The sequence below is a fragment of the Micropterus salmoides genome, unplaced genomic scaffold (genome assembly GCF_014851395.1).
Source record: "Micropterus salmoides isolate LMB-PRFRI ecotype aquatic unplaced genomic scaffold, ASM1485139v1 Ms_hic_scaffold_14, whole genome shotgun sequence".
Taxonomy (NCBI): domain Eukaryota; kingdom Metazoa; phylum Chordata; class Actinopteri; order Centrarchiformes; family Centrarchidae; genus Micropterus; species Micropterus salmoides.
Genome location: NW_024040485.1, coordinates 26,788,622 through 26,814,975, shown reverse-complemented (window position 1 = coordinate 26,814,975; position 26,354 = coordinate 26,788,622). Strand labels below are relative to the sequence as shown.

At 38.9% G+C, this 26,354-nt stretch overlaps 1 protein-coding gene across 1 annotated transcript in view; it reads right to left on the bottom strand.

Annotated features, from left to right (window-relative positions):
• Positions 1-4,274: 4,274 nt before the first annotated feature.
• The window catches only part of LOC119902542 (junctophilin-1-like), a 34,781-nt gene continuing 12,701 nt past the window's right edge, over positions 4,275-26,354 (bottom strand). The window contains exons 3-7 of the mRNA XM_038718805.1: positions 21,528-21,646; positions 16,445-16,723; positions 14,805-15,220; positions 13,665-13,761; positions 4,275-11,853 (exon numbers count right to left, since the gene is read on the bottom strand). Of these exons, the coding sequence (XP_038574733.1) occupies positions 13,681-13,761; positions 14,805-15,220; positions 16,445-16,723; positions 21,528-21,646 (895 nt within the window). The 3' untranslated portion in view covers positions 4,275-11,853; positions 13,665-13,680. The remainder of the gene's footprint in view (positions 11,854-13,664; positions 13,762-14,804; positions 15,221-16,444; positions 16,724-21,527; positions 21,647-26,354) is intronic.

Sequence of the window (26,354 nt, the reverse complement as noted above, 5' to 3'; positions counted from 1 at the left end):
ATGACCTGTGAAATAGGAGAGGGTGCGTGCATCGGAAGATGCCTGAGGTTTGTCTCTTGTTCACATATCAGTGGCAGCCTGAAACCACTGCTGTTTGACCTTGGTGATTCTCACACTGAAATACTGTACCTCCCAAACTGTAGAACATGGACTAAGTACGCCCTAATCCTCTCCTGAAAGATCAAAGGGACCAGCAGAGTCCAGATATAAAGGGGAAAGAGGAGCTCAGACTTGAGGGTTTAATTTTGAGCGATGTCTCCCTCTCACAAATGTCTTGAGTTGATTGTGCCATGAAGTTCATGGGTCAGAGGTTTGTTTTCAGCAGGTCTGGTAAATGTTGTGCCATTGTTAAAATGTATTTTTGTAACAGAAACACATCTTAGGGCTGTGATGTTATGGTTTCAGGGACGTGCATTACTACATTACTACATATAAGTAAGGGAGGTTTTCACGGTTTCTGGCCACCAGATGCTCTGCAGAACATTTGACATTCATTCATGATTTTTTGTTTCAGGAATTGTTTAGTTTTTAAATGTGCACCATGTGCAGACAAATACATGGTTCACAGTGTATGGTATTATATTTGTGCCTCAATTCTCAGCGTGCAATGGGACATTTTGAGCACAGAAAAAGTAAAACTATAAGTAACTAGCTTAAAGTAAAACTATAAGTAACGTTAGTTGATAGGCTATATTATTATATTATATTATTAATATTCATATAGTTGATAATAGATAATACTAGATAAATCTAGTCATGCAAACGCCCTCCTGTTAATATCCCGATAACTGTTCAGTGAATGTCAAGGAAGTCACAGACGGCAAGGATCAGTATCTCATCCATCATCTTTTTGTGCTCGAAAAAGAATTACGAGGAACGTAAATCGCTTCCTGTGTGTAAAGGCCTTAAGTCCCTGATAACCAAAAATGGATAAAGAGGTGGGGCGTGGGTGGAGCTGAGAGGCCTGGGCCGAGTTCAGGTCTGATTCAGGTCTGGCCCCTTCACTAAGCCACGCCCCCCTAAGTCACTGTTGCTAAATCCGACAAACTGTCGTCGCTGCCACTTCCCGGGGAAATATTGTCAGATTTGTTGGAAAAAGCCATCTCAGAAAGAAGCAGACAGTTTTGCAGTTACATTATACATTTGAAGGTTGTATTCAGGCTGTCAAACTGACTAAAACTGACTCAAATGGACGTGAAAAAAAATGAAAGATAGAAGCTAAAGCCTTCCGATCACACAGTACAAGTGAACCACCAAATCCCCCGACGATTGAGACACAAGACAACGACATTATAAATCAACACTGTTCCTGTACAGCTGGGTAGGAATCTGTTCATTATTACAATCATTAAAAAGCAGAACAGCAGGGCTTTATTATGTTACATTCAGTAGGAAGTTAGCTAGCGTTAGCTAACTAACATTACATTAGGAGCAATCCACAGCCGACATTTTCTGGATTTATTTTAGGTTTTGGAAAGAGAATAAATCGTACTTCTCCTTTCAACCACTCTTGGGTAGCTACTGTAACTATTACAAGATCCCCCTGGAACAGCGTTTGATCACATCTGCGCAGCCATGAAAGTGTCGGACCTCAGTTAGAGCGAGTCCTATACTCCGCTGTGATTGGCCAGCAGTTTATTTGGGGCGGGGCTTAGCAAAGGGTCAATTCCATAGGAGGTCATGGAAGAGGGGGGGGGGGGGTCACATTGAAGAACTTTATTAGATTGAGGCGTGTTGTGACATTCTGCATACATTACAAAGGTTTGGTCGCGAGGCAGGGAGTCCAGCCTAGAAGCGTGATGCAGTAGTAAAGGTGGAAGATGACGAACGTTTGGACCAAGAGCTGTGTTGATTCCCTTGTGAGGAGCGGCCTGATTCTGCAGATGTTGTAGAGATCAATTCTTCAGCATCGGGCCACTGCGGTGATGTTGGCAGCGCAGCATAGTTGACTGTCCAGGACTATGCCAAGCATAGGGTCCTGAGGGTTGGTGAAGGAGAGACTGCAATGTCAGTAAATCCATGTGAGGGCAGTCTTTCCCCAGCACGAGGAGGAGTTCAGTCTAGTCAAGCATCAGGTAATGTGCAATCGTCCAAGTGCTGATGTCGGCCAGACATTCTGAGATGCTTGTTGCAATTAGGGTGACAGAGAAGGGGACAAATTAAACCAAGTGCTTTAAGTGTCTGAACAGAACCATAAACCGGATATTGTAGGTAACAAATTAAAAATGTTGTCAGTAGAAGTTCCTTAATTTTGTCAATTCAAAAACATAATCTCAGCTATTTGCTGTTGCAAATTAGTAGTATATAAATAAATATTCCAGCAGACACAGTTTTGAAGAGACAGTTTTATCACTCAAAGATTAATTGAATATAACGAAACATCTATTTTGTGCTCAGTAAATGCATGTAAGCTATTATCCACATAAGCAGACAGCTCTGTCACTCTATCAACAGAAAATGAATTGGCAACTATTTTGATTATTTTTTTTAGCAATGCTAAACATTGATATCAGAGAATACTAAACATCCTCTGATATCAGCTTCTCAAGCATTTCCTGCTCTACTTTGTCGTATATGATTTCAACTAACTCTGTTTGGGCTTCATGCTTAGTTAATGGTTACACTGCAACATATGTGTTTGCAAAAAATTGCTCTGAATTGATTCAATACATATTCAATAATAGTGGATTGCAAAAACATTACATGAAATCCACACTGGTAAAACAGAGGAGCAACAGAGGAGCAACAGAAAGCCTCTTGACTGCGACCCTGCAAGGTGAATATACTGGATATCAGCCAAACTGAGCTAACATCTCATAACCCGTTACAGTAATGTGATTACTTCTTTCAGGGACTTGTGGTGAAAGGGGTTTCAATTTCAACTTCCATCATAACATTACACATACAAAGCTTAGCCCTTGTTATAAAATACAACCTTTTGCTAATCAATCAATCAATGGCTATAAATACAGTGGGCCAACAAAAAGTTCAGCTACCTTGGCTTATAGTGCACTCTAAAGAATGATAAAGCAAGTAGAACTTAACAAAAAGGCCAAGCTTTGTTATTATCAGTCTTAAATGATCTAATAATTACATGGGGAAATGTCTTCCTCCAGTAATATTATCAAGTCTACAAAGTCATCTGTTTTCACGTGGAGAAACCACATTTAATAAACGTAGCAGACCCACAATTCCCCAAATTTCTACCATTTATCTGCATGCACCCCAGAAATCTCAAATGTGGTTAAATTGACATTTTCAGTGAAGAAAAGAAATATGTTGTTTTTTTTTTTTTTATCAGAATAATTTCCACTTTCTGTATCAAAGCCCCACCTCTGTAAAACCTTCAGTGTTGTGCTGCAGTCTCCAGGCAGGCCAGCAGCTGTCAGCCATCAGGACTATTTTTGTCATATCGTAGAGCCGAGCCAACTTTCACACTTTAGAGTTAGAGTAGCTCTAATGGAATAAAACTGCACACCGTGGGTCAGATTAATTTAAGCAGCGGGGAATGCCCCTATTTTCTTCCCAGCCATTGTCTAATTGCACAGGGTGAGATTCTAATACTGTTTCAAAAGAGTTACATACAGTATTTAATTCAATGACGATATATTTATTACATATTACTGTACTGATCAGCTCAGTGATAGTGATCATAAAGTTCATGTTACTTGGGAAGTAAGTCTCTAACCTGGAAATCAAAGGCATGTGACAAAGAATACACTAACACATGATGTAAAATGTAAACCCACTTTTTAATTTCTCTCCATAGAAACACTGACAAAAAATGAAACAAAAACAAATTAAAGAAAAACAACAACATTCTTATGTAAAATAACTGATAGCAATATGTGCACTGTATCCCCAGCAACAGTCAAGATGGTAGTTGCATTTAGAAACCAAACCCAATATTTAAAATGCAGTCAGGATGAGTTTTTAGAAAAATGATGTCAAAATGCCTTAAAAACCATACACAATATACAGTGATTTTTATAATATTATTTCAGATATCAGTCATAATGTATTGTCCTGTTGTGGCACAAACATTAATTGTAGAAACTATACTGTACAAATAGTTTTAACAAGAAACTTGCTGGAGCTCCTTCAACACACCTTGATTTGTCACAATAATCATTGCACTTATTTTATAGACAAGCTTCAACCTGGATCCAGACCAATTCAGACAAACTCAAACTTGCTGCAAATTATGATTTATCCCACAAAAACATTCCTGATATGTCCAAGACTCCCTCACCTTCGCTTCCCTGTTCTTCTCAAAAAAAAAAAAAAGATAAGTTTTTATATAAGAAATATCAGACCAGTGCTGTTCAAATCCTTTCTTTCTCTTTCTCTTTCCTACTCAAATGACCTCTAACAACAACCTTGTTTCCTCCTCTAAGATCAGACCTGAGTAAAGCATGATGTTAGAATTTTCTCTGCTTAAAACTGAAACACACCCACACTCCAGCAAAAGGTCTTACTTATGAGAAACAAATATTTGCGCCCACCATAGGCCTTCCTCAGGGCAACTTACATACAAGCAACTACACCGATGAAGGACGAGGGTAGGACCAAACATTTCTTCCTAATAAGCAAGGGAAAAAAGGTCCAAAATAGCACAGCATTAAAAAGCAAAAAGGTCTGTTTGGTGTGTTGCTACAATGAAATATTGTACGTCAATTTGGAAGCCTAAATACTGTATATCAGTTAATACAATGAGATTTTACCTGATGCAAAGCAGGAAAAAACATGATGGTAAAATTGCAATAGCCTAATTAATTACATTTACGTTTGAAAAACTATAGTAATAATAATAATTTACTCCAGCATCCTTTGCACTGTGCTTACTGCAGTATTGTCTCGATCTGTCTACTACAGAGGTTTTCAAAGCACCAAACTGTTTCAGGGGAGGCTCAGTGGGCATGTCAAACAGCAATATTAGGCTATCTTGGCTCAAATGTTGAGTATCAATGGGATCAAATAACATAATCATGACCATTCAGGAATTGAGTGAAACTAAGAACAAAAACTGTGATCGCCTTTACCCAAGCTTTGGCTGAGGGGTGACCCACAATCTCAGACTTTGAAAACCCCTGGTCTACTATGTTGTTGTTTTGGTTCATGGTGTGTAAATGTGTGTTCTGTATAGCCTACCGTAGTCTGTGTCTGACTCTTGCAGAGTGTTCTTTGTTTGCTCTACATTATGAGAAAGCACATTGTAAGCAATGTATAATCCGGAGTCAGATTCCTTGTAAGTGTACACATGCCTGGCATATAAAGCTGATTCTGATAGTTTTCAGCCGGAGATTTCACCAACCTGATATAATGCAATAATTATCAGGTTGTGTCCTTGGCAGGCTTGGTCATCAAAACCAAAAAACGCTGCACCAGAGAACACGAGTGTTAATATTTACATCTTGGAAAGAACCCTTTCCAGCGCCTGCAGGCTATTATAGTGATAACTACCAAAAGAAGTGAGAATTTTAAATCATTTGCTGGAGAGTGGGTCTGATGCAGTTTTCAGATCTGATTTCTAGACCTCTGCATATGCACTATGTTGACTCATTTCACCTAATACAATACCGGTAAGCCCAAGCACTCATCTAACAGTTACAATAGCACAGCACCGTTCATGTTAGGGCCTCTCTCCCTCATTTATAGCTGTAGTAGAAACATACAGTGGCCACAGTGCATATGAAGCTGTCATTTCAACCATTAGAAGTGTCACCTCCCCCTGCTGTACATACAGTATGTGTTGCCTAACAGCCACACTCACTCTGCTCATTTTCCACTGCAGTGGCAACCAATTCAGGTAAAAAAAAAAGATTCGAAAACAAACCTACTAACTCTGCCTCTTTTCATCAAGTCTGCATGTTATCTCAAAACTCGCTCAAAACATGCTTCCATGTACTGTAATCCCTTAAAATGGCAAGAAAAACAAAACAATACTTCCTTAAATACGTGTGATCAGTATTGTCTGTAGGCCATGTGCCACTTAACGGCTTTTAATTTCATCCCTTGTTTTGAAAGGTCACTTCCAGGTGATAATTTACTGCAAGTGGAAATTATGAAAAACTGTGAATTCTCAGATCCTCAAGATAGGAAAAGAAAATATCTTAAATGTTAACCAAACTTAGATAGATTAGATTAGATTTGTAAAAAGCTCATACTCTACTTTTTCAGTTACATCAAAATTTAAGACCTCATCTATAACGCGGTTGCATATGCTAGAGAGTCACCCTGCCATAAAGAACAATTTTACGCCCTCTTTTAGCGTGGACACACACCCTTTACATACTAAAACTCTGCATCTTTTATAAAATGTTAAACTCCTAATGATATGTTATGTGACTGCAGATCTATGAACTCTGGAATGAGCACCAGAGATGCTTTATAATTACTGATTTTCCATCGTTTGTTGAGTGTTACAGAGCTGCCAAATTAGAATAATCAGAAGAGGCTTTTAGTATTTAATTTGTAGTCACATTTATCGACACAGAATATCTTCCACAGGTATATTGAACGCATTAATGTTTGTTCTAACCTTCAAAACTCTTTTGGTGCTACGGTGGAAGTGTACTCTCAAGATAATATTTTCAGTTCTGTTTTATACGCTATTTACACTTTAATTATTAATATTAATTAATAACAAGTCAGGATGAACAGGTCACAGCATTTTTTTTCTGCTGGACATGCTGATCATATGATATGTATCAGTCGTGTGTATTATTATCCAATAAGTATATTGAGGCTGTTTCCCTGCACATAGTAGACAGCACTAAATTCCCTGAAATGGAATGAAGAAGACGCATGTCAGTGGTGTTTCTGATGAGTTTTAGGGATACTATCACCAAATGGGAATGGAGCTTTTCATTCACCTACAAATGCACTGTAAGCACCATATCCAGCCTTGATGGGACTGAAGGTGCAAACATTTTAAAGAAACTAATAAGGTTCACACACTGATTTTTGCTTTAACTTCTGCAATCCATTCCAACAGTTACTCAGAACTAATGTGACTGAATATGCAAACTTTATACAGTATTTTACTCTGACATTCAAACTAAACAAAACAAAACCAGCCAATATCTGCATGCTAACCTATAGGCACCACAATCATATCAAAACAAAAATAAATTATGCTAAATTCCAGCAATCAGGGTGGAAATTATTTTAAGACAATGCTTTTTCTTTTCTAAACGTAAACTTAATTAAGAGTTCAAATATTCCTAACTAAATCCTTTCATCCAAATACATAAATATATTCAACGTGGCATCATGCATGTTAGAAGTGGCTGATGTCAAAGGGCAGAAACTTTAACAATGCAAACACAAAATGAAAACTAAACTTGCACTCTGCTTCAACAGAGTGTGTTGCTTTATTTTTCATGTCCATAGTTTCCTAATTATTTTCATGGAAAGTTTCCAGGAAAGAACTTTAACTTTATGGAAATTATTATTATTAATAAGTTATAAACCCCTAAAATAAAGCGTATCAATCATTCCATGTAGACATTTTGGCTTGCTGTTGTAACATACAGAATATTGAACAAAAACTGAAAATGAAACATGAGGCCATTGTTACACAGAACAGGTATCATGCCATCATGTTGAGCAACTTGTTCTGCTCAATTATATAGCAAACAAATTATTTTATTGGTTAAAGCTGAAAAATGCAAGTTTTCAAATCAAAATATGAATAAATAATAATATATATTCTGCATCACAGCCCTGTGATTTGTGGCGTATGTGCTGTAAAGGAAAAATATGCTAACAATTGATTGCACTACGTCACTTTTGTTGGATTGTCTGGGCAGTATGCATGATAACCACTTTGTGTGACAAAGTCTCTAACATAAATTCTGTTAACTGTCTGGTGACTGACAACATAGCAAATAAAATCATAATCATCAACACAACATCAATAAATAGTATTTCCTTAACAGAGGAGTAATTTACTGGTAGCTGAGAAATGCTCAAATTAACAGCAAAATACAGAAATATACAAACTAAACTGATTTTGAACAGCTGAATCTTTCCCAGAATGGCCAGAAGGTCACCACCTAGTAGGCCTACAACTGAAATGTTGAAGTTAGCTATAGCAGAAGAGGGAAAAAACAACAATAAATTGTCAGTGCAGTAGTGCTAAGTAAATTAGCATGTTGCATATTCAAAATATATTATGCTATATGTGATAACAATAAAGAACATCAGCTAAGTACTGTGCTGTACATGGATCACATGTTTTTGTGTACTGGTTCATTTCTCAGACTCCAGTGGGAGTGACTGCCACTGTACACATTCAGCATTTCTCTGTAAGACAGGATCTCTGAATATTCAACTTTCTTGTGCGAAAGATGCCCATCGTGGTATTTTAGGTAATGCTGGCAGCTTTGTTGTGGGTGGAAAAGAAGACTGAGACCTCATGTAAGTGTTTAAAGAACTTAACATCATGTTGAACAGTGAACACGCACCCTTCACATATTTTTTTAAAACGGACTTATTTGAGTTCTGCTTTGTAGTCACCCGTCTCAGCTTTAAGCCTACAGAAAGTTTTACAGCTGTCTGTTCATAACGGCTCATCAGCTACTGCAAACTTACTGACGGTCACGCACTCTTGATTTCTCTTTAATGTCCAACAAGAGTTATACGTGTCACTATGGTTCTATGAATTCTGGATGACTGCAGGAGACATGTAATATCTGGATTTCTACCATCTGTGGTGATCAGGAAGAATGAAACGGAACTATCTACACTGCTGAGAGTTGAGTTTTCAGACTCAGACCAAAGCAGACCCCAGATTTAAAGATGATATATCTGAATTTCGGTTGCGTGCATTTGGTTGATAAAAGCCACCGACGTTGAGTTGAGGTGAACCAGGTCAGACCTGGTAGCTTCCAATCCAGGCCATTTAACAATCATTATGTAACATTCAGTTGTGACGGTCATCCAGTCTTTATTTTTTTAATTATTTTGTTAATTTCCCACTATCAGACATGCTGAAGCATATCAACAGCCATTGCACTTCTCTTGGGTCTACTGTGTATATCTACAGCACAATGCGCTCACAAAATGTTTTGGTAATACACTCCCTGATTTTACTATACATCCAAACATTTTCTCACAGCTCACTGCTGATGTTTTGCCACAGCAGGGCTAGAATGATAACTTGATGAATCTGAGTAATTCAAGTAATGTGAATGCTTTTTAATTCGTTATTAAAATGTAAACCTCTGTGCTTAATTTCATCATGAATAACTAATAACTGTCTCACTGTCAGCCTTGCACCCAGTTACTGAGTGCTGACTTTGCATGATGAGAATGGAGGGAAGAAAAATGGGGACAGAGCAAATACAAGCAACAGGGAGTAAAAAAACAAAAAAATCTGTGATTTGGGAGGATTTTTCTGTGAAAGCAGCGACACTGCTGGGCTAGCTGCTCGTCAAAGCTTTAACAGTAGCTTTAAATTACAGTTGGTATTAATCTAAAAAGCTAGCTGCTTAGAGTGGAATAAACTGCACCTGCCAACAGGAAGTAGCAGTGACATTAACATTATGCTAATAGAATAGCAGTGGTGTGCTAATAACAATCCTCAAATAGGTTGCAGCAATTTAGACTTGAACCACAGTTTTTTAGGTTATAGTACTTGCTTTTAAAAAAAAATCAGTATTGCAGCCCTAGCTTGAAACACATTTGAGCATCTAAACATGTTAAAACAGTGAGCTAGGGGTTTTGATGGCACAACTGGGCATTTTACTAATCAGGGAGTGTTTTTAAATGTATTAAATCAAACTTAGTTTCATCTGTCAATTAAAAAAAAATAAAAAATCTATATAGAATCTATATTGAGTATCATAAAACAGACACATGAGCCAATGTTAAATTATGTTCAATAGTAGTGAGGAGAATAAATACAAATACAGAAACATCAATTCTTCTAAGCATCATTGAAGGCAGATACGTGATAAGTGAGTGATCATGTCAAAAAGAATAATCCATTCATTCATTAAAAGAGGAACTCGGTTCCAAATGACAACTTTGACACCTACTGTTACAAAAACGCAAAACTGCAAAAAGGAAAAATGCACTACGGAATAATACCGTTTGATAAATTGCAGTGAATCTTTTTAAAAACTATGAGATTGTGGTTAAGATTTCCAAATCTAACTTTATCCTCCCATTTTGGAATTAAAACCCCTCTGATTGTCTAACGTGCACCTGATGTGGTATATAAAATGGCAGGCACTGAGACCCGCAGAAACAGATAAAAACAGATATGAACAGATCGATAGACAGACTGATATAAATAGAGCCACTCTCCCAGGACATGGCAGTGGGAGAATCAGCCGAGCGCTTCACATTCCAGCATGGGCCCTTCTCACCCACTACTACGTCACTCTGTAAAATGGTAAGGCAGCTGTTGGCTTCCATCAAGCTATAAGTGCATCTTTGAACATATCCAGTACACCGCACGCACGCCCGCCTGCCCGCCCACACACACACACACACACACACACACACACACACACACACAGCAGAAGCAGAGACATGCGTAAAACACACTGAGATTTGCACAAGCTTGGTTTCCATCCAAATAGGTTTGTGTGGATTTTTATGTGGGAGAAAAGTTGGGCAGAAGCAGTAAAATTCCACAAAAGGTCCTCCACCATCGCCAACACTTCTTCATGCTCACTTGAAGAAGAAAACAGTTTCTTAAGCAACACATTATGCCGCAGATGGCAGCAGGGAAAAAGGCATTGATTGACTAAATAATACAGGCTTGGTGTGAGTCACCTGGTGAGCAGTTCAATTAAAGTGCACTACAGTTAAAACTTGGCTTTCATAAATGTTTTATGTAACAGATCTGATTGTCTGAATTTTTCTAAATATTGTCCCTCTGTAAGAAGCTGGTGTTAAGTTGAATGAAAACATGGGTGACACCTAATAATACAGCCCACGATTTACAGTGTTATTTTTCTTGCATGAATCAGGGACTAATAAAATATTTACCGGCTCCTACTGGAACTTAAATGTAGGTACAGTAGAAGTTTATAAGACTATAGGGAATTAGGAAACTGTATTTTATTTTTTGTAACTATTGGGAACCTACACGGTACAGTACTGTTCCTCTAAAATTCCCAATTGTTACTCCCCTTGTTCCCCATAGTCTTGTTACTTCCACTGTACCTACATTTAAGAACCAGTATGAGTTAAGTGTTACCAAAGCATGGCATATGACCAACACTAGTTGGTTTTCTCAGTACTAATCAACACTGAATGGGCGCTCTTCGTTCTTCTGGTGGATCATTTAGGAAACAGATTCTCTTCAGCTGGACAACGCACAAGCTTTTTTATTGCAGCATTTCAAAACTTCCAAGTTTTCTGAACAGTCGCATGGAAATGGAGCTACAGACCGACCAGCACACACACATTACAGGCATTTATAGGCAGTATAGATGCCAGGCCTCACACTCACGTACATTCACTCTACTCCCCAGGCCTCCTGTTATTTCTAACCCTGATACGGCCCCATTTCCAACCAGCGACTGCTTGCTTCAGCTTTCACTGCACTCTTGACTGGAGTCACAAATCATCGCCAGTCCAATCAGGGGTTGGGTGGGGGGTGGGTGGAGGTGTCATCTTTCTCTCTCTCTGCTGTTTCCCCTCTCTCTCCTCCATGTGTTTTTTCCCCTCCACTTCTTCTCCTTCTCCTCCTCCTCCTTCGCTCGTCTATTTTCAGTCCTCGGTTTTGCCTGTGGCTGCTGTTCGTTCTGACTGGCGCCATTTTTAAAAAACAAAAAGCCCCTTTGGCCGGTGGAGAGTTAGCGACTCAGGCGGCTAGTTTGGACGAGTCCACTGCAGGGTCAGAAAAATTGGAGATTAGGGATAAAATGCTGTTGAATGACATTCAGGGACTGTCTTTGCAGACATATTGCATCTATTAAAAGTATATTAAAGTAATCTACTTTGAAAACAAACCTGGATTTTAAAATAAATAACTTTTCTTATCTATGCATGTAGATATAGGTGAGGTTTTGGATTGTGTAACACCTCAAATAATAACGATGAAAGTACTAAAACATGCTGTAAAATTATATTTTTCTTTAAATATTAACTACAATAAATGCTCACAGCCTGCAGTCTGCTCTGCAGAGGGAACCAGCCCCTTACAGAGTCAGTTAGCTAAATCCCTCCCCAAAATCGCAATCGTCATATCTTAGCTACTCTAATTAGGTACGGTAACATTTGATTAACTATGTTTTTGGGCTTCCAGGTTATGTTAAAAAGTATTATTTCTCCACTGTTTGGAGGCTGCTCCTGATGATTCTTTATTTCATCAACTGCTGAGTTTTTGGCTGGGACTTAGCTTTAGCATCGCACTTTTAGCACTATGTTGTGCATGTAGCCGTCATGTGCATGTTGAAGATCCTTTTTTCAGGGCTTTTATTTTAAAACAAGTCACTAAAAAGTCAGCCAGACATATTAGTTTCCAACCAACTGATGGCTCTAACATTACTGATGCTGTCCTGGCTTGTGTTTTTGCTTTCGACCATCTGTCACCCAAACAGAGACCTTAACCCGGACCTGCCTACCTGCTTACCTGACTGCTCGTTAGCTGTCTACCTGCCTGGCTGTCGGCCTACCTGTACCTGCCTTTAAGCTATTTTCAACAATATATCACTGATCTCATTCTGACTCCTCCACTGTCTGCATTTGGATTCTTGCCCTGTTGCCTCTCTCCTGTACAATTGTGACAAGGGATGAGGCTGGTGAATGATCAAATAATACAACAGAAAACTGAAAGTAAGCAAGTTACAGCCTCAGTGAAAGCAATTGCAGGCCAGACTATAATGTTTATTGAGAAAGGCATGTTGATAAGGTATTGCCATAATCCAGAACTGAAAGGAAAACAACCCTCTTTCTACAACTCAGAGGGAAGCTGTTTGTGTTTCGTACAACTAAGCTTGTGGTTGTATATTTCATCATTTTAATATATTCAACATATTTTAGTAAGAAGCTTCCCTGTTTTTTTATTTGTTCCTGTTTTAATTTGCTGTTGACACATTTTTAACAAAAATACAGTTCATAAATAAAGTTAATTAGATATGTTGTCAACTTTAAGTTTAAATTGTTTAATTATCTCTTTCAGAAATTAAAATTATGAGTTAGTTGTCCAATGGTTTGTTTACTTTAGGATCAAATTAGGCTATTTAGAAACATTATTTGCTTATTTACATATGCTAATAAGGTTAATATTGTCCACAAATCTAAATCTTTCTAATATGAAGAAAGTGTTATGATGAAGGCCATTATGTGTCTTTTACATGTGTCTCGGAGGAGTCAGATGGTCAACAAATCACAGCATATTTAGCAGATTTCTTCCTTGAGCAGGAAGAATTAACGAGAGTAGAAAAGTGAAGTATAGAAAAAATATGTTCCTGAGATAATAGTAGTGTATCAGGTAGAAGCAGTGTGTGGCCATGGCTTTAAATAAAATATACACAGAAAAAAGAATATGGCTAAAACGTTTCAAACATGCAATTGATTTTGATGTGTTTTAAGGTAATCGTAACCCTGTCTAATGTGTAAACTGAACATCAACACAGTTTCAGTTGTGACAAGCAAATACTAAGTAGTAGAACTAAGTAGTTCATTTCAATTCTTACCTTAGTTCAGATTTGGTCAGGTGAGGAAATGGACAAAAATGATTGCTAGACCTACATTCAACAGCATCACTAGAGCCACCAAGATAGAGTTAGGGCCCTGTGAAAACACAAAAAAAGTTGATGTTGTATTATGTGTTCTAAATAAAGTCATACTATATTGGCGCATGTAGCAGGATACAATATGTATATGTATATGTGTATATGTGTCTTTCTTTAGATAAATGGTCTAGCTTTTGTTATTGTCACCTAGCAGCTATCTTGGTAGTTGTTAACAACCAACAGTTTGGTTGGTTATGGTCTTAAAGCTAAGATTAGCAGGGGCAGCTAGTCTACAATTCTCAATAGTATTATTAGGGGTCCTAGCTCAAATTTCGAAACTTTGTTAGCTTACATTGTCAGATGTAACTTACCTGCAGTTTGTCATTATTACCAAAGTTGGGCAACTAGGTAGCAAATAAATAAGTAAGAAATGTCAAGTGGATTTGATATATTCTCAAATTTTCACATCAAGGTTCCCTAAGCTGAAACAAATTAGATACAGACTCCCATTTGATAGGGTTAAAATCACTGCTGCTGTTCTGCAGTCTACTTCCAGTGCGGCTCAACTGGAAAAGCTTGGCAATCATCTGCCATTGGCGGCCCAGAGTGACGTTCTAATGCTAACTAGAAATTACACCAGTTGATTTCAATAAGCTAGACAGAAGTCCAGCAGTGAACTCACAGCCCTCTCTGCCCTCAAAGGAACAAACTGGACACTGCTGGCATCAGCATAACCAGGGTTGTGGGTTTTACAACTTTAATAACATGCCGTTTCAAAATGTCAATGTTTCAAAACGCTAGCGTTTTATTTTGAAAATCTAACCTGAAGTTGCATATTTATTGTTGCTAACTTTACCGGATGTTGCTCATTTGTTGTTGCTAAGCATTGCTAACCGTTGCTAACTGCGGAGCCTTAACCGTCTGAAAGTGATGCTAAAGGGTACCCAGGGTGTTAAAAAGTGACTTCAAAGGGCCTTGACCAAGCGTCAATATGTGACGAGTCGGGAGTGAGAAGAGAGTGAGTTGTTCCTGCTGGGGCTCAGCAAATTATTAGAAAGTTAGACTCAAAATCAACATGTATGGTAACTTGGTGTAACTCACCGACTCCTCCTCTACAATTTCAGGAGCTATTTCCATACTAGCTTTCTTGGTTTCTGCGAGGCTCTTTGGTTTGGTTGATTCCTGTCTTTTTGGCTTGGGGGGCTCTGGTGCCTTGATGCTCTCTTTTGGTGGAACTGGTGAAGGACTAGGGGCTGGCAGGGATTTTGTCCCGGTGACAATCTTTTTGGCAGGTGGCGGCAATAGTGTGAGGCTTGATGGGTGAAGGTCTTCCTCCGCACTGAGGGGTTCTTCGGGTGGAGGAATCTTGACATCTGCCTTGACATAGTAACCATGGTACTGGGTGTGAATCTGCCCGTTGCTCGGGTAACTGCTAACAGCTGGTTTAACTGGTGGAGGAGCCTCCTGTTGTCTGACTTCCTGTTTGAGAGAAACTTTTGATGCTGCCTTTGTTATGCCTGTCAAGTATACCAAAGACAAAGAGAAGAGAAATAGTTAACCAAAGATCCAATGCATTCTGGTGTGGGAGGTTATGACTTAGGAGGTAAATCAGGTGAACTGAACAACCAACTGGTCCCATTGGTCAGGCCAGCACTTTGCATGATAATTCCCTGCTGAGGAGTGCTTTGGATAAAAGAGTTGGATAAAAACGAGTCCATGTACCTGGATAGTAATGACCATATTTACAATATAAAGCCCTGCCAATTTTTGACCCTAAGTTAATTGTGACCCATTGCAACCAAGGAACAGCAGCTGTTACCAATGTCCCAACAGGCTCCATTTTATAATGCAAACCAGAGCAACAGGAAAAAATAAAACTGAAGCCAGATGTTTTACTTAATAATATCTGCACCAGCAGAGTGACAGTGAGCAAACTGATAATTAACTGAACTGAATTAAAGAAGTGAGTATTCTGCATTTGCAACACTTGTTTTTAAAAATGATTGTGGTGAAGTGGGGAGGTACTAATCCATCAAATTTTGAATATTAAACAAGCAATATGAAATGTAATAACATTTTCCCAGCAATGGAAACCATATCCAGGAAGTATTTTACAGTGATGAAAGCTTTTTATCGTCCAGGACATTGAAATGTGTTTATATACAGATTGTACAGGTTTTATTATTGTATCAGTAGTATTTTATCTGGAAATGAATCTTAGCAGCTTTGGGTGACTGGTAACTTGTTTTTTGAGAACTAATGCTTCTGCTCACCATGTTGCTTCTTAAATCACTGCTGCTCAAATGTTGCAATCATTGTTGCTGCTAACCATGTTGCCACTTGAATCGTTGCTTCTAAAATAACTGCTGCTGCTCACCATAGTGTCGCCAAAATCACCGCTGATCACCATGTAGTTGCTGCGGTTCATCATATTTCTGCTAGAATTATTTCTGCCGCCCAACATTTATTCAGCTCCACTTCCATACCAGTATGCCTCTCTATAGGCCTCTATATGATTTTACAGAAGCTAGAAAATGTATGCTTACTGTGCAGGGCAAGCTCAAGGTCTACCAAATATCAATCATGTACGTTCTCTCCACACATACATATCCATCTGTTTCACATAAATTATCGGTTGATACTGTTAAACTATAAAACCACCAACTGACAACTGTTGCATATAAAGGATGTTTCATGAGAAGGACATGTTGGTCAGATTAACAGTAACCAAAGTTACTTACCTGCTGTCAAAGACTCAGCTGTTGGGGTTTTGTTCTCTTTCCCAGCAGGCTTTGCAGGAGTGATGTTGGCAGAGGTTTTAGCGCTGAAAAAGGACTTTTTAACAGCAGTGGGTGAAGGAGTGGGGGTGTGACATGGGCTCTGAGATGGAGACTGGGAGGGTGTTGTGCCTTTCCGGTAGAAATGTGGGCTCCCTGATGGAGATTTCTCCTTCTTCTCCTCCGCAGGAACCTCCTTCACCTCTACTGGCTCATTATACTTCTGCCGTATGTAGTCAGGACCTGAAATAACATAAAAGCAATGTAAGGTATTTGCCTACAGGCACATTTTCTGAAGCAAGTTAGACTTGACAGGTATAAAGCCCAGCATTAAGGGATGATTCTGGGTTATTACAACTTGTCTTGAGCAGTATTTCCATTTGAAATGGGAAGTTATGTCTGTAAACTGTGATGGATGTTCACAACTAAAAGTCTGGGTAATTATTTTACAGTTCACCTACATTTTCTCTCGAAACTTATTGGCATATGCAACGGAAAGTACACTGATAAACAGTGTGGAACAGCATTTTAAGAAACCCTGTTGAGTGGTTTTATAATGTTATAATACAAGAAAACCAGTAATTGCTTTTCAGTTTCATCTTGTTTGTGCTTGTCTGGTTTTGTCTGTGCTTATGCGATAGGTGCTTTTATGTTTTATCCATGCTTCTCTGGTTGTGATTGTAATCTGCCAACAACCTGCCAGGGACTCCACATGAAAATTAGGGCGCTTTCACACCTGTAGTTTGGTTCATTTGGTCCCAACCAAGTGAAAAACATTATCCTCTGTTGCCTGTTAGTTCTGGTCCGGTTCCTGTTCACACTGCAGTTTTACAAACAATCAAGCGGAGTAAACATGATGTTTGACAGACTGACAGGTAACTTGTTGATTGAACAGATTGTTATCCTGCTTCATCAGCACATCATCAGGACCCACGTGGGGAAATCAAATTCCGGTGACTTAAGTTTATGCTGCACTTTAACGTTTCTGATCTGCATTGCAAAGAGCTCAAGAAAAAATAAGTTATTATAAGCACGATTAGTAATTTTAGACCGCAAACTGACCACATATGATGAATAATGTTTTATGGACTCAAAGTAGGCTACAAAGAGTACTGGCCCCTTTTCTAACAGCTTTTCACCTATTAATCAAGGAAAACATGTGGTTAATTATCCTATACATGGTTACTAAATGATTTGCATAAACATAGCCTACACATGGCTTACACAGATCAACTATAAGATCGCTGAACACATTTCATGGAGTCAGCAGATGGATTTTATAATTAGTTTAGCTTTTGAAATAATGCTGAGATCACACATCTGTTATCATAAAATCCTGTGATTGGTTCATTTCACAAGTGAAACGAAACACACCAGAGTTCCCGGGACACCTGCCCAAATGACCCGGGATAACGACCCCACTGAGGTTAAATAGCTGAGTTTCCCTGCCAGTCAGTCAGAACTGAAGAAGTCCTTTGGATGAGGGACGAAACGTCTTCCAGTAGCTTCAACCAAGTCCAGTTGCCCTTCATTTTAACCTTCGTTGGACACCAGAGTTCGTTTGAAAGCATACTCAGACCACGTCTTCAAGGAGGTCTCGGGACGCTTTTGGTGCGCACCCGAGTTCGATTGCTGCATTCACACCTGCCTAAATGAACCGCACCAAGGGGGAAAACGAACTTGAGTGCGATGCAACCAAACTAAACGTTGCAGGTGTGAAAGCCTTAGTCTGTTCAGTTAAATCTGGCTCATTTACATTTTGGACTTAGTCCTTATGTTCATTAATGCGCACTGTCCCTTTTTAAATAAATAAACAAACAAAACAAAAGAAAAATTTGTCTAAAAAAACCCATTATATTTATTGCTACTTACAATACTAATTTGCAAAAATATAATTCCAACATTTTAAAATTAGTAGATCCACTGATATTCTGCTCTGTTTTCTCCAGTCACTGTATGAGTCAATCACCTGCTCATCACGTCAGTATTATATAGTGCACACTCTGTACAGACTTTAAGATCGTTATTTCATCATCCCTGGCCTTCTAACTTAGTCAGCATTAGGAATACTGCAGGCAGAACACTGGGTCATTGGACTTGCTTTCAGATTGTCTTCAATCTCTTCAGACCTCACTTGTCACTGGATGGCCAAGTTGGTGGCTTTGTCTCTACTTGCTCAGCCACGTCTCCTGGACTGCAGTGACGTCATAGATGAGAACCATCAACCATGAATCTCACCACTCTTTAAGTCCACCTTGCTCCTTTCAAGTGACAGCGTCCGTGAGGTGAGCCATGTGGGATGTATCACAGATGGGTCTGTCACACACTGCGGCCCGATTGGTGGATTTGAATAAGCATACACTGCTCCTTCCACTGACAGGAACCATGCAATCACTGATGGCTCTTATCACACTACTGCCTGCTGTGGCCTTTGGGCTGGACCTGCTGTGTAACATTGAAAGTCTGGAAAAGTAAACCAGAGGCAACTGTGGGAAATAAAATTTCCATTAGTGGCTTTTCTTATGTTGTAGTGATTAGTAAAGAGCTCCACTAAAGTAACTGTAATGATCTCTCACCCTTTCTGTGTGTGTCAGGTGAAACAGTGCTGCAGAATTTACATCTGATTTTCCCTGATTCCTGACATAGTGGTCAGTCTGTGTGATACATCAAGTGCAGTAAATATTTGTTTGAAGTTAGATTTATTAGGGAAATGGACCATACTTGAAAAAAGGGTGCTAGAGTATACTGACACTTTAATGTTTGTGAAACTACTTGGTCACCAAAGAAGTGGGAACTGGTTTCTCTCTGCATGTTAGGGAGAAAAGTTAAGTGATTCAGTAAAAAGAACCAGGCTTTTCAAATGAGAGTTGTCAAAAAAGCTACAGACGTTATTGTCCGGTTTTATTTTTAGGTTGATTTCAGGTGGAAGAAAGAGAATTTGTGAGCAAATGATGATGAGGATGAGAAGACTGAGAGCTACATTTTTAGTTACGGTCGCTTTAAAGGGACGTCAGAGTCGCATGACTCCAGATCTTAATGTCCAGACTGAGGTCACATTTAAAAAAATCTGACCTGTATCTGATTTGGACCAGGTATGAAAGTGGCCAAGGTACAAACTGGAAAAGATCAGATTCCACGTGACTTGGGCAGTTCACACTGTTATTAAAAAAATCTGATCTGAGTTATGAGAAAAAAAAATCTGATTTATGTCACTTCTAAACGCAGAAAGAAGCTCAGCAAAAGTTCAACCAGGAAGACAATCTTTATGCGTCACTATTTCACAGCTCTCTCTATCTCTCTCTCTCTCTCAAATTCTCTCTCTCATCCTGCCCTCTAACAGCAGGCTATGGGCATTTCCCCTTAGTTTACCAATCAGGTTTTACCATGATCAGCACAGCCAATCATCCAGTCACTTTTACACTTTAAATCTGCTCTCTCCTCTGCTGCCAGCTGTTATTTAAGAACGAATCGCTGCGGCCCTCCTCCAGCCTGGCACAGCGCTAAATCTAAGTGTGGACATGGACTATGGATGTATAAAGAGATCCAGGCCACACACACACAGCAGAGGCCAGGCTGCATTCACACAAAATCTGGCAATGTGACTCTTTCAAACTTGGTTGTGTGGAGTTGTGGCCGTGTTTATTTGTGCTTTAGAACGTAACACAGTGTCACAGTGAAACAGTCAGAAATAACATTTTATTTCTCTGATTCACTGCTTTGTTTTCTCAAGATAAGAAGACTCCAAAAGAGAGGGTTGGCGATGGGACAGTGGATAAGACACATGTCTTTGGTGTAGGAGACCTGGGTTCAATATATATATATATATATATATATATATATATATATATATATATATATATATATATATATATATAGAGCAATTGTAAGTCGCTCTGGATAAAAGCTTCAGCTAAATGACTCATTATTACTGAGAATGACACATTTACCCTGTTATCTAGAGAAATCAACCTGTCGTTTAACTGAGATAACGAGATAATTAACCCGTAATCACAAGAAGCGACTTTTATCCTGAGATAATCAACTCGTGATCATGACTGTGAGCTCTGCTTCCATACAAATAACTTGAGATCAGCAAGTTTAAATGTGCCCCTCCTTTCAGATGCTACGATTCACAGGCTGCAGTTTACTGTATGTTTGGCAGTATTATTATTATTTACATCACTACTTCCTCCTGTGATGTACTGGTTGATGTTAAAGCAATATTCTTGATAGGGCTGGACAATAAAACAATAACAATAATTATCGCAATAAATGTTTGATTTTATTCACTTGAGTCCTACATGAATTAGGACTTAAAGATGGTTATTTTGTTGAGGAAAAAGGACTGAAAAAAAGCTTGTACTTAATTTTACTCAAGCATAGTGGTGAAAAAGATTTTATCATAATTGTTTTGAATGTTCTACCTCAGATTTGTGAAGTGATCCACTGTTTGGCATCAAGTGTTGACCATAAAGACAAGTTTAAACCACAATTAACCATCAGGTTTCTTCAACTTTCCCTCAGTAGCAAAAATCAGCCTTTAAACTCAAAAGAAATAGATTTGACACTTATCGTGATAATTATCAATATCGAAAGATATGAAACTTTTTATCGTGATAACATTTTTGGCCATATCGTCCAGCCCTAATTCTTGAAATTAAATTTAAACAGGTTGACCCCTGAGATGCAGAATGGATGCTAGTACTGCGGGGGTGGTCGTGGAACAGTGGATAAGACACATGCCTTTGGTGTGAGAGACACGGGTTCGAATCCACTGTGAGACACCAATGTGTCCCTGAGCAAGACACTTAACCCTTAGTTGATCCAGAGGTGTGCGGCCTCTGACAGATATAGCAATTCTAAGTTGCTTTGGATAAAAGCGTCAGCTAAAATGAGTAAATGTAAAGTACTGTACAGCTTTCAAAAACAGAAAACACACAGGACAGTTTCTATATTCTACAAATAAAAGCAGGGTTACAACGTTTGATTCACGTTATTCTTTTCTAGTTTACAGTGTTCTGCTCTACTGTTGCTGCTGCTACAGTACCTGGCTGATGGAAGCTCGGGGACAGCTCTCTGGCCATAGCTCTGGCAATATCTGAATCCTGACTGGCTGACTGCGCAGCCTGGTCTGCAGCCTCTGCTTTGGCCCGGGCATGGGACGTCCTGGGAAAATACACAAATATAATACAGAGACTCAGTGAGTTTAGCTGGGAGGTAACTAACATGCTCACACAGCGTAGGTGCCCCCATTTAGCTACATAAGGCTAATTTGATAATGTCTTTTACAAAACTGAGCAGAGATTTATGAAATAATGAGACTATTAATATCATAATAGTTCATACACATGTTACACAGTAGATTTTAATCTTTAAAAAGGAAGATATAATATGCTAGAACTTAATTCTACAAAAAAGAAACACCATATTGTAACATCTAAAATAATTTATAACAACTGCGCATAAACTGGACAAAAGTTAAAAAAAAAAACAGAATGTGGGCAATTTTGGTGGAAAACTGAGACACTTATTTTCACACTTATTAAAGTTTGACTGTTTTCCGACGACGATTAATTTATTACTCGAGAAAATAATCGGTAGAAAAATAACCATTAGTTGCAGCACTAGGGGAATTATTGAATCTGGCTGGCGCACTGCCGGCCCTGGACCCTCCCTCATTTGTTCCAGTTGTGAAATCACACTGAGAAGCACTGAATTTTCTCACAGTCAACCATCCCAATTTTATCCACATACAGAAATCGTGACAGTGAAGAATAGAGTCCTGCACGGGCCTAAATCTGAGACACAGGAAGTGCCATTACCGCCATCTTGAAGACCTGACTGACCAGCAGGTGCTGCCAAATCTGAGACCTGAACCTGACCAAAGGCTATATCCATTACTGACAGGATTATGCAACACAGTGGCAACACTCTGTCTCTTCCCCTCTTTCCTCTGGGAACAGCATGGACACTTACAACACATGACACCAAGGGCATAAATTTTGTGTTTTTAGTTTCAGATCATTAAAATCTCCCTAAACAGTATCCAGTGACTGCCCAGTAGGGACAGAGATACACTCATCTTCAATCATTATCGTGCACTCACAGCAATGAGGCTTTTCAAGCAGCTGCGAATACAAAGCTGACTTTTTCTCTTTTTTAAATTTAATTTGACTGATGCACTGGAGAGCAGGGGTGGGAATCACCAGAGGCCCCACGGTACGATATTTATCACGATATTTATGCTGCGATTCGATTTTATTGCGACTTTAAATATATTGAGATATATTTCAATTTCTTACCTTTTCCAACTTAAAATTTGGTTCCTAAAGTCAAACTTTGTCAACATCTGTTTATCTAAAAAGATTAATTTCTCTGTTTGTTCATATCACTTTTTCAGTCCTCTATATGGTCCTGTTAAGTTTTCTAGTGGACTAAAAAAGCAATAGATTTTATGCTTCTAGTACCAAAAAAACTCCCATCTGCAATTTATATAATAAAATATCGATACTTGGCGTCCGTGTATCGATACAGTATTGCCATGGAAAATATCACGATACTATGCTGTATCAACGTATCACTTTGCTGGATTTCTTAGAACTACAAAAACACCTGCGGTTGTAAAGTTAAAGAGTAATGCTTCTTTGACCTCATAAACAAATTCTGAAATAAAACTACGGTCATATTTATGTTATTCAATATTAAATAGCTATATCAGCTGCAGCAGGCATCGTTTGTCATTTTAACCGTCGGTGCGGGCTAAAAATGAGAAGCTGCTAGTATGTGAATGTTTTGTAAGTTGCTGCTCTTTGCTAATAAGAGAGGATAGATAACAGATCTGTTACCACTGGAGCTTACACTGAGTCTGTCTACTCTATCAAGTAGTATTTGTCTGATTTAGTGCAACAACCGTCAGTGTTTCTGTAGATCCAACAACTCCAGCAGATGTCTTCTCTCCGTAGCTAGTGTGTCAGGCTACAGCTGTTATTTCAGTGTGTCAGATATATGATTCGGATTGGGATAAAATAAACCTGTTGTAACACTTGTTACACAAATGTGTAGGTAACATATCGGTCTGTCTGTCTATCTAACCCAGCAGCAGCTGTGATACTGCCTCCTGAATTTAACAGTTCTCCTTGACACACAAATATCGTTTTTCTCGGCCACTTGGAATAAGCTCTGTGGAAGTTTCATGGTAAGAAATGTTTCACCTGTAATAGTCCTGCAATGTTCAACACAGTCAGGAAGCCACCTCATGTCACCACTAATTAGACTACTGACTAGGGCAGGCACCAAACTCAACAGAGAGGCCTGCAACAATTACATCGACCACAAGTGATACTGCAGGTCATTGTGCTAAATGGAGATCCTACTGGGATGTAGTAAATATTTTAATACTGTAGATGTAAAAGAAAATGTACAGTTGTTTGCTTTAATGGCCCTCTTCCTGCTGCTGTCTGCCCTAACGCTAGCCAGTGCAAAAGCTGTTTAAAATGTTGCTGAAATTATTACAAATTATAGTTATTATACTTAATAAAACCCTTGAATATTTAATTGCTAAATTGTGGTGATGGTTAATGCATTGAGATTATTTTATGACATACTACTATTTAGTAAATAGATGTAGGTGGTGGATGTGATCATGTAGTGTATGAGAGACATGTAGGCATACAGTTTGCTGTAATTGGCTTTAGTTTCCTCATGAAGAGCTGTGGCCATGTTTTTGACCTTTAATGTACATTTAACATATTAGAAATATACTTTAGGCATGCAGTTTGTATTTTATACATATATTTGTAATCATTTGCAAAAACTGCACTGGACGAAGCAGCTTACTCAAACAAGGGCACACAAAATCAGGAGTATTTTAAAAGACATTAATGTCATGGTTATACAGTATATGAAAAGGGTTTCTTGCTTTCCATAAGGAATGTCATTCAGACTTGGCCTCAGGTGACTCCAACAACCATAAAGTGTAAATATTTCTCCCACTAATTTCAAAGATTAATGTTTGGATTGAATATAGATATCAAACTCATGTAATTTTTGTTCCCAAAAGTTTAACTGGACTGTTTTCATGTACTGTAGGACAGGACAGGAATTACGTCCATAAGTGGAGGTAGCGTTGGTGCGTGGATGCATGGGGCGGCCCACCTAGGGCCCACACTAGTAGGCGTGGGCCATGAAGTTTGGACAGTTTATTTCAGTTCAGTTCAGTAGTGTTGTGTCGTTCAAAGAACGTTTCGTTCATAAGACCTAATCGTGTGTATGACTCGGGAGGAACGGGTTGTCTCAGTGAGTGATTCGTTCATTTTCACGTGTGCATGAAGGATCTTGGACTCTTACGTTCACTCATCACATGGCATCTGCCTGGGCTCGTCAGCACGGGAAACAGAATTGATTAGTTCACGACTCTCAACTGTGGGTCTGTTTGAGTTGTTCATTTGTCACGTGACAGCTACTGTGGAGCAGGAATGAACGACTCGTTCACCGCTCACATGGGTCCTCCTCAGTCTTTCGTTCACTCGGCAGGCTGAATGACTGCCAGCGCCGCAAAATGAGAGGCAGGTCGGCTGTCAGGTAACAGTCACTGGACTGACATTATATAGCTATTTTGTTAATCATGTGACATTTTATAAAGCATAACATTATTACAGCGCAGTGATGTTGTTCTGGGTCCACTTCAGAGCCCTGACCGGGTTCTACCGGGAGCCAAATTACCTCCGAGGTCGTCTCCTCTCCAAAACAAACAGACCCGGTCATTAAAACACAGCCACATAGCAATGTTAGCTTTAGCCCTGTAAACAGCTGATCCAGGTCTGCCAGAGAACACAATGTAACTTTTCCTTTTTATTTACCAACAGAGCCGTGCTGTTGTTTCACAGCTCGTGACTGGTAAACAACCTGCAGTGTTTGAGAGCGATGTGCTCATGTTTGTTTCTCTGTCTACAGAATCCGGACCTGATGTGGCCCATTCTGTGTCCAGACCTGCCAAACTGCTGCGTTTATATAATATGTTAATATTTCTTTGTTCCTCTCTCTGTGCTGGAGTTCTTTAAGAACTTGGTGGCTTGATCCAGATTATTATTAAATTGGTTGAATTTTAATAAGAGTGTGTTTATTCATATAGTGTATCAAGCTTATTACTTCAATCTATTTACTGCAAATCTGATATTAATTATTATTAATATCAGATTTCCCTATCCATGATATTTTACTCATGGATAGGGACGTTGGGCTACAGTATGAATGAGCACGTCAGAGATAATGAGAATAATTATATACATAAGCCTTTATATGGCTGGTCTGGTTGTAGACTACTCAGGAAAGATTGTGAAAATGGAAGGATTTAGGCGGAGTAGTGGTGATCACATATTGACAACATATTTCTGTGGTTTTTACATGGTTTGAATTTGGTTGTGGGCCCAGGGGGGTTTATATAATGATGATGTACAGTAATCAAGACGTGAATTTGTGCATTATACTTTGTCAATTAAAGCAAGCCAGGCAGCCTTCCGTGTTTGAGAACGGGGCTGTTCTTTAATTGCCCACTAGAGGGCTGCAGCGCCGCAATAACCAGCCTAGTTCAAATGAAAGAAATGCACGAATTGACTCAAAAAAAGATTACATTTGGATGAACGAGTCCGTCAAAAGACTCGAACTTGCCATCACTACAGTTCAGTGTTAAGAACATGGACAAACAACAGCAGTACATAACGCCGCGCTGTCCCAAGAGACTTCAGCAGCTCTTATCAAATGAAACAGTCTCTTCACTCATGGTTTCAATGGTAAACAACCACAAGAATGACACTTACAAACATAAACACTAATTCTAAGGAGACACATTTTATTAAACATAAATCATAAAGTAACA